This window comes from Octopus sinensis, linkage group LG4 (genome assembly GCF_006345805.1).
Source record: "Octopus sinensis linkage group LG4, ASM634580v1, whole genome shotgun sequence".
In the NCBI taxonomy this organism is placed as follows: Eukaryota; Metazoa; Mollusca; class Cephalopoda; order Octopoda; family Octopodidae; genus Octopus; species Octopus sinensis.
The window spans coordinates 42,788,915-42,799,130 of record NC_043000.1 but is presented as its reverse complement, the minus strand read 5'-3'; the positions used below and the strand labels follow the sequence as shown (position 1 = coordinate 42,799,130).

The 10,216-nt window shown below is 34.4% G+C and overlaps 1 protein-coding gene across 1 annotated transcript; it reads right to left on the bottom strand.

Annotated features, from left to right (window-relative positions):
- Nucleotides 1-1,660: 1,660 nt before the first annotated feature.
- Nucleotides 1,661-2,125, bottom strand: LOC115210440. Its single transcript, XM_029779041.1, has one exon. The coding sequence runs from the start codon at nucleotides 2,123-2,125 to the stop codon at nucleotides 1,661-1,663; it is 465 nt and encodes a 154-aa protein (XP_029634901.1).
- Between the last annotated feature and the right edge of the window lie 8,091 nt (nucleotides 2,126-10,216).

Sequence of the window (10,216 nt, the reverse complement as noted above, 5' to 3'; positions counted from 1 at the left end):
GTATATATGAACTATGTATGTAAGTGTGCTTGTGTGTATATGTGTGTGATTTTGCGCGCGCGCACGTCTGTCTGTCTGTCTTTGTCCTTTATTTCCGCTTGACAACCGGGATTGTTGTGCTTAAGACACCTAAACTTAGCGATTCGCCAAAAACACCCTGGGGTCGATTTTTCCGACTAAAATTCTTCAAGGTAATGTTCCAGCATGGTCACAGTCTAATAACTAAAATAATATAAAGATAAAGGATCTCTTCAGAAGTTTCTAGATCAAACTATCTATAAATATCGATTCCCTTTCACATGTAGTCTAACAGTCAATAATTCGTTATGACTTTACAAGGCAGGCACACATACACCCTTACACATTAACATATATACGATCATATATATACACACGTATAACCATACGCGCGCGCACACACACACACATATGTATATATGTATATACATATATACATACCTATAATTTATTGGTATTTATGTAAAATAGATAAATATGCAGATATAGATACAACACAAATAACTCTGTGCGTGTGTGTATGTGTGTGTGTATGTATGTATGAGTTTATGTGTGTGTGCGTGTGCCCCCATACATACAATGTTGGACTGGAAATCTCCGTCTGGAAATCATACTGTGGGTTACACAATATTTGCCCCATCAACAACTTCAAAATATGCTCGAGGGCCTAACTGTAATTAGAAGTTGTCTACTGTAAATATGGTGCACCTTATATTGGGACCACCACCAGAAAACAGCACATTCACAGCAACGAAGAACTGTCCAGTATTGATGCTAAATACGTCTAGAAGAAGAAAGGCGAAGCAAACAATCCGTAGATCACTGTGTCTACTGTCAATCATGAGGGTAGAAATATAATTCTATGGGGATGCTTCTCTTCCAGCGGCACAGAAAACCTTGCCAAGGTCCAAGGAATCATGGGAAAGGAGTATTACATCAGGATCCTTAATGAAAACGTGAAGGAATCTGCTGAGAAACCCCAACTTGGCCACAACTGGAAGTACCAACAGGACAATGATCTGAAACATACCACCAAGCTAGTGAAGAAATGGTTCAAGGACAATGATGTCAACGTCCTAAAATGGCCAATTCAGAGTCTTGATATGAATCCGATCGGAAACTTGAAGACCAGAGTGATGGCTAGGTAACCGACCAGCCTGATCCAGACCGAGGCTTTCGCCAAGGAAGAGTGAGCCAACATCCTACAGGAGACATGCAGAAAGCCAGTAAACACGTACAAGAATAGTCTATAAGCAGTCATAAAATACAAAGGCTATGCTATTGACTATTAAGGAAAGATATTGGTCTCAGTAAACCTAGGGTATGAATTATTTTGAACATGGCACTTTTCGAAAATCCACGAATAAAATACCCCTGAAATAAAGAATTTCTTGAATTGTTTATTGTTGTTATTCTTTCAGTTGTTGGTCACATATAACTCGTAAACAAACCTAACAAAATGCATCCATTCCATAACAAAAATGAAGAATCAAAACAATTAACAAGGGTATGACTAATTTTGAGGATGACTGTATATAGAGGGTGTCCATAAAGTCTCTTTACAATTTAAAAATTTTATTACAAAGGCAGTTGACAAGATATCTTAACTAGATTTATTGTAATAATTGTTTATTAAAGTTTTTTAAACTGTTATTTTATAGACCTCAATATGGGCACCATTAGTTGCGCGAAGCACATCAAGACGGTACTCGGTTTCTTGCAATGTTCGCTGTAGGATAGCCTCATCAACAGTGGCAATGGCATTACGAATCCTTTGCCTCAAGTCAGCAATGTCCCGTATCTTTGTTTGATACACGATATCTTTTACATAACCCCATAAAAAGAAGTCCAATGGAGTGATATCTGGCGAACGCGGTGGCCATGGAATTGGTTCATCTCTTCCAATCCATCTGTCTGGAAATGTTTGATTGAGGAACTGACGAACATGCCGTCCCCAATGTGGTGGTGCACCATCTTGCTGGAAAATAATGGTTGGTTGTAAATCAATCAGTTGTGGTGCCACATATTCGGTCAGAAGGTTGCGGTAAACATCTGCAGTAATTGTTGCCTCGTTGAAGAAAAATGGACCAATTGTTCGATTGTACATGATTCCACACCACACATTCACTTTCGAACTATCCCGTTGAAGTTCCCTAGTCACATGGGTGTGTCATGATCCCAGAATTCTTAAATTGTGTCTGTTTAATTTCCCTGAAACATGTAAAGTCGCCTCATCACTAAAACAAACTTGTTTGAGGAATGCTTCATCTTCATTTTATAGGGGTTCAGTGAATCAGTTCCCTTCCATCAACAGAGTATCTGAAACACAAAAAATTAATATCAATAACAGCTTGAATAAACAATAATTAAAATAAAACAAATCTGGTTAAAATATCTCATCACCTGCCTTTGTAACAATGTTTTAAATTGTAAAGAGACTTTATGGACACCCAGTATATTCACACAAGTTTATGTATGTATGTATGTATTTATGTATGTACGTACGTAGTACGTATGAGTGTGCGTGCATGTATATGATTTTAAATATATCTTTCATAACATGCCCTATCTCTTCTGTGTTCTTACCACCAAGAATGCAGGGAATCAGTGCTGATTCCTTGCATTATTAGATACCCTTTTCCTCAATTTACAATAGAAAATAAGAATTCTAGAAATCATTTGAATATTTCTCAATTCATAGCAAAGTAAGAGAATTAACAAATGTCTTTCCCAAACGTCGTTTTGTTTTTAAACTCATGAATATATTACCTCGTTATTTATTTACAAATATTTCTTTTTTCTTTCACTTCTTTCTCCTCCGTCATTGAAGCAGAGATTTAACTGCCACTAAAGAAGGCTGATAAATATTTCTCATATGATAGCTTAATTCCTTAAACACGAAAATGCATATTGGATTATGTACGATTTCAATTTTGGAGATATCAACTTTAGTTTGATTTCGAACGTTATCCCTAGATATGAATGTAGAACCAGTAGGCAATGAAAAACTAAATTTTTATATGGCAGGTAAGAATTGGAACGCTCTAATCTCCAAGCTTACTGACAAACGTATAGCAGAATATATTTTCAAATACATTAAATTATTTCAAATGCAGCTTTACTTTTTTCTTAACTTAATTCTTACTATTTTAATCTTTTATTTTTATATGCATTCGCTCTAAATCATTTTATTTTCCTCTTTATATATTGCTTAAAGTAGATGCAGTAATTTCGAATGGTAAAATAGGTAATTCGGATTATGAAGTCGCAGGTTCAAACTCACTGATTGATATCTAGTCATTTTGAACAGGTGCGATTTCTCTAGTAATTTGTGAGTGACAAAAGTTATTACAAGACTCCATTGAGTGGATTGATTCAGAAATTGAAACGTGACATCCTTTTCACACGTTGTCACATTGACTCTCCCGGTGAGATATATACTATGTATACGTTTCCGTAGTATACGCAGCCACTAATACTACAATTTAAGGGAAAAAAAGGAAATTAATTCATTTGAAGGAATAACTAAATCCTCATAATTGTACGACGGAGATCCATCAGATATTTCTTAAAATGCATTAACGAATTTTCGAAAGAGAAATGTTTTGCATGATGTTTTTTTTTTCTCTTTTTTGTTCCGAATATCTATCAGGTGATTGTTTTCAAACAAACTGCAGAATTTATCAGCCAAATCTACCAACAGATATTCAAAATGTTTTTTAAATCTAACTATAAGAGGATTTGCTTTGCTCTCTATTAGTTTACCTGATAATTTAAAGAAGGTAAATATTTATATTTACAATCCTTGTATTTTAATAGTAAGTCATATGATAGCAATCGATGCGGCCAGGCGGTTAGCAAACCTAAGTTCATGAGTAAGATTCATGGACAAGGCAGCACGTTCTATCCTTCAACAAGGCATTTTGTGTAGTTCACGTCTATTCAACTGCAAACGAGTTCCAGTTATACGCTGGTTAGCTCCTGCATGAAACTTACATACTGAATGATGTTCAGTGGGGGATGGGATAGCCTAGACAATACTTATATCTGCTGGTGACTACACAGGCATCTAAAGCAATTTGGGAAAGCATGATCCATGAAGACATGTCAATGCATCTGGTTTATATAATTGCATGCAAATTAACGAAATTTTTAAAATGGAAATCTCTATAACAATACTCACACACACACACACAGTCTGCAAACTTTTACCAAAAAGGAAAATTATAATTGTCACCAAATGCGACTAGGGTGTTATATATATATATATATATATATATATATATATATATATATATATATATATATATATATATATATATATAACAGAGTTTTATGTATATATAATCCCTGCAAAGTACTTTATAAGATCTCTGTTAGTATACTAGGCTAATAACATTTTTTAGATTAGTAAAGAACTTCGTGTATCCGTGTGCCAGGAACTCATAATATAGTTCATCAATATTCTATATTGGAAATCCGCGGTTTTGCTCTAGTTATACTGGTTTTTACACGGAGTGATATACAATACAAGGTATAAATAATTGTCTTTACATATTTTTCTTCATTGCGAAGATATGTAATGACCATAATTTATACTTTGTGTGTGTGTGTGTATTTGTGTGTGTGTGTGTGTGTGTGTGTGTGTGTGTGTGTGTGTGTGTGTTCGTGTGTACGCTCAATTTATTCTTTTGCTCTGCTGAGCCATTGAGAATCTGCAAAAATTGCTGGTTTTGGCATTCAATTCCATTCGTGTTTAGTCCCTGAATTGTTTCCGCGTAAACTACCAATGTGTATTGTAGGCACTTGCAGAAATAGGATCATAATTATTCCACTAGAGTTGACCTTCTAGTTTTTCTCTCAAATACATTGATTCTTACACCTTATTTCTAATGTTACTCTGCTTTCAAAGATTGTGGGTTATAATGTTGAATCTGCTGTTTGAAATATCAAGTACAGGCTCGCTCGTTGACTCACGTTGACGAAAGTTTATTTCATGCATGCCAACAATAAAATTCGGGGCACATAGAAAAGATTAGAATTTATCTTCTCACAAATATTGGTTTAAAAATTTGGAACAAGATCAGCAATTTCGGGGGAGAGGATAAGTCGATTACATCGATCTCAGTTTTCAACTGGTACTTATTTTATCGCCCCCGAAAGGACGAAGGGCAAAATCGACCTCATCGGAATTTAAGCTCAAAACGTAAAACGGATGAAATGCCGCTAAGCATTTTGTTGGCATGCTAAAGAGTATACCAGCTCGCCGCTTTATCCTTTCACAAATATTGATATTGTATTTTACCCTGGGTTTATCCTGATTGATCATGCCTTTAATAAAAACGATTCCACTCATGATCATGCTTTTTTATATGTTTGTAAGCGAGGTATACCACATTTGATGTCTCTTTTATGCTTTTAAATGTATTACAATTTGTGTGGGTTTCCGGCTGGTACTATTAGCAATTTGAAACTGCTTTTATTTCCGATGATTTTTCTGAACATAATTTATCAATTGCATAAAATGGAAATGTGGTCTGACAATTATAGTGTGGTGGGGGTAACTGAATGAAATGGATACATTAAACAACAAGTAATTATTTGATTGTTACATATTAAAAATAATTAGACGGAAAAGTGATTACAGACGTCTTGAAAACAAAACTTACAAGGACGGGAGATAATGAATATTTAACGAATGGTTTAGTATTATGATTTCATAGAAATACAAAAGAACCTAATATCTACATCTTTAGTTTCTTTTCTGCAGTTAAAATGTCCAGTTAAAATGAATGTCGCATAAAGGGATGTTATACATAATCACATTAACGCTAGATGTGGAAATTATATCAATGTGGTCTTCCCTTAATTAATATATAGAATGAAAATAAATAACGACATCACTTTTCACTAAAAGTTGAAATGTTAATATTAAGCATATACCCTTATTTATAATTCAATAATAATAATAACCTGTCGCAGTGATCAATCATTTATTTGGGAAATTCCTACAACGCTACTTTATTTTATCAAGACATATTCTTGCCTTAAGGAAGATAAAAGGTAATCATAAATCATTTTGCTTCCAAATGTAAGTTAATGGGAAATAATGTAACTATTGTGAAGTGCAACGTAGTTTGTTACACACATTTTCGGACTCGTTTGAAATATTATACTTGTGGGCGTCATGTTGTAATTAATTCTGGAAGAAATAAATCAAAATGATTGTTTCAGTAAACTGATAATGTTGTGATGCAAATTGGATTTCATTATCTGAAATTAGCTCGTCAAACTTAATTTGAGAAACATTTTACAACAGTGAATTGATAACATCGTCTCTAAATTAGAATAAGTGTATCTTAAGTTTGCTAAGTTACGTCATAGTAATGGTACTTAAAATAGTACTTAAAAATCTGTTGGAGATTTTGACAATTCGCATCCATCAACTGTTATTGTAGGGAAAATGGAGGTCAAATAATGAGTCAAATTCAAATCAATATTTTACTCTAACGAAGAGCATCTATAGAATATTAATCCGTGTACAAGTGGATATATTGATGGTAAGTTTCAAAACGGTGTTGGAAAATTGTATTTTTTAACAGAGTTTGTAAAAAAAAGTAGCATCAGCTTCTACAGAATGCCGAAAGATAACCACAGGTTTTATAATGACAGTGGTCTTAAATGAAGTCTATATAACTGGAAAAACAAATGTTTCAAAAGACCTCGTTTGGAAGCATTCTACAGGGTTTGTCGCCAATATCTAAGTCTGGGCAATTAATGAAAAAATATACATAAAAACGTACATATATGACTACCTAATTAGGTTAATGTAAATTTATCCATACACTCATCTATATATATGCACACACTAACGAATTCATATATCAATAAATTCCCAGAGCTATCAGGATTTTAAAATATGAAATTTGTGATCCTGTGGCTAATATTTAATTATCTCCTCAGTAGTAAAGGCTGGTTTAAAAGTGCTTATACAAATGTTGTTAAGATTGTTACTAATAATCCTGAGCAGTTGAAAAATTTAATTGCTGTATATATATATATATATATATATATATATATATAAAATAAGGGTGAAAAAATTGGATATTAATTTAATAATACCATCAATTTAACACCAAGTGGTTTAGCGCATAAAAACCAGGGATACAATAAAAATTTATACACAAATATAAGAGAGTGTCCACTATGTGTGTGTGTAGGTGGCTATACGAGGTTCAATCAATATGCATCCGAACTGTGGCCATAGTAACGAAGCTTAAGTACACAGAGTGAAGTCACTCTGCACAGATTTAACTTGACCTCTGGCGCATAAAGGGTGATTTTAGAGGGGGTTGAAGGGAAGGAGGAGGAGGTGGGGGAGGTAGAAATCTCCCAAATTCCAGAAAGGGGTATTTGAGAGGGGGAAGAGGAGGAAAGGGCGGAAGGGATATAGAAATCTTTAAACTTCCAGACAGGGGGAAGGGAGGAAGGAGAGGTAGAAATCTTCAAAATTCCAAAGAGGGGGATTTGATAAGGGGAATGGGAGGTAGAAATCTTCAAAATTCCAAGGAAGGGGATTTTAGGGGGCGAAGCGGAGGAAGGGGAGAGAGGGGTGGTAAAAATCTTCAAAATTCTAGAGACGGGGATTTGAGAGGGTGAAGGAAAGGAAGGGATGGAGTTGGAGGTAGAAATCTTCAAAATTCCAGAGAGGGGGATTTTAACGTTCGAGCTCACTTCCCCTGTTTACAGCAGTGTTTGGAAGTAACGTGGGTAGCGTGTGATCGTCGGATTGATTATAACAGTAAAAGTTGTGATGGTGATACCTGCTCAGAGGCCTACACAAAGTTGCAGAAGGTGCATGGAGAGGCGTGTATGAATTGCACACAAGTGTAGGAGTGTTTCAGATATTTCCAAGATTGCCGAAAAGATGTCGATATTTACGAACGTATACAGAATATAGAACTGACACAGGGGCTTTTGAAAATTCTTTCAAGAGCCGATTTTATTCTCATAGAAGTGGATGCAGATTTCACGATTGAAAATGAAGACGTACCACAGAAATTTTCTCAAGGAGAGTTGAATGATTTAGTTAGAGACTTGTCATTGTCGAAAGATAAAGATGAACTATTAGCATCTCGCCTACAAGAAAAGTATATGCTTAGGAAAGATGTTTGTATTACACATTTCTGGAAGAGAAGTAGGGATCTGCCTTCATGCTTTTCTGTTGAAGGACCACTTTGTTTCAGTAATAACACAGATGAGTTATTTCGCTGTTTGTCCCAAGAGCATGTTCCAGCTGAATGGCGCTTATTCATTGATTCATCGATAAATAAAGTACCAGTTTCGCACTGGGGTCGATGTAATCGACTTAATTCCTTTGTCTGTCCTTGTTTGTCCCCTCTATGTTTAGCCCCTTGTGGGCAATAAAGAAATATATTCATTGATTCATCTAAGTGAAGCCTCAAGGCAGTACTACTACACAATGACAATAAAAAACCATCCATTCTCATAGGACATTCAGTGCACATGAAGGAGCGTTATGAAAACATGCAAGTACTCCTCAATGCCATAAAGTATACAAACTACAGCTGGAAAATATGTGGAGACTTGAAGGTGATTGGAATGTTGATGGGAATGCAATCTGGGTTCACGAAATATTGTTGCTTTTTATGCCTATAGGACAGTCGTACAACTAACAAGCACTATGTCCAATCAGAGAGACAGTTGCGAAAATCATATGAGCTGGGAGTTTCTAGCTTCCAGAGTAAGCCACTTTTAAACCCAGAAAATGTTCTTCCCCCTCTTCACCTAAAGCTTGGCCTCATGAAACAATTCGTGTGACACTTGCCAGGAAAAGCTCAAAATGTTTTGAATATGTGAAGGCCAAATATCCAAAAATAACCGAGGCAAAACTGAAAGAGGGCATATTCATAGGTCAGCATATAAAAGAACTCTTGACGGGCACTTCCTCACAACACTGGATGAGATTGAGCTTAAAGCCTGAGAATCATTCAATTGGCTCTGTGAAAATTTCCTAAGCAACAAGAGATCTCTAGAGTTTAGAAAGGCTCTTATGCTGCAATGGGCTATCAGATGTCACTAAAAGTCCATTTCCTAGATTCACATCTGAACTTTTTTGCAGAGAACCTCGGAACAGTGTCTGATGAGCAAAGGGAACGCTTTTATCAAGATATTGCATCGATGGAACAATGATATCAAGGGTTTTGGAATGCAGGAATGTCAGCTGACTATTGTTGGATGTTATACAGGGATGAACCTGAGACAAAACACAATAGAAAGTTCAAATCCTAAAGATTTTAAGTTGTTATGAATTTGAGTGTATACTAACTTATTTGTACAAAATAATTTTAATTTTGTACAAATGAAAACCATGAAATTATCGTATTTTTAAAATTCAATATACTTTATATAGACATGCGTTATGTATCCTATAAATTAAAACAGCAGGTATCATTAACATGAAAATGTGACCTGATATAGGAAACCGGACTTCAGATTCGTAATCAGCATAAAAAATTAACCCTGAAAAATCAGTTATCAACTCTCATAATTAAAAAATGTTTCATTTTCTTGAGCAGTATTATTGTTGCGGAAATTTTTGAAAGCATAGCTGTAATAAGTTATCATTATACGCAAGGGAGTTATTGACTGTCAAAAGAAAATAACAAACTTTCACTCACACACACATACACACACACAGATATATATATATGTATATATATATATATATATATATATATATATATATATATATATATATATGCATATTGATAGATACATATAAATATACACACATATACATATATATATATTTATACATACATACGTGTAAATAGACAGACAGACAGATCGATCGATCGATAGATTGATAAATAGATATATAGATAGATAAATAGACAGACAGACAGATAGATAGATTGATCTAAATATGCTCCAAAAGAAAAAAATATTGTAAATCTAAATTGAGAAAACAATAATTTGTAGATCTAACCAAATACCGTATAACATGTTCACGCAAATCTAGAAGTTACAACACATTTTCCTTTCAAAATATTTTAATTGGTCTAATTTGTTAACTCCCTTTCAATTTATTTCCTGCAACCAAATTTAGCTTATATAAAAGATCGTGAAGTTTCAGGTATCAATTCAAATCTTAATGTGAAATAAAAAAAATTAA

What these genes read in the sequence shown, in the direction of transcription:
- LOC115210440 (XM_029779041.1), bottom strand. Translation starts at nt 2,125, where the DNA reads ATGTACAATCGAACAATTGGTCCATTTTTCTTCAACGAGGCAACAATT.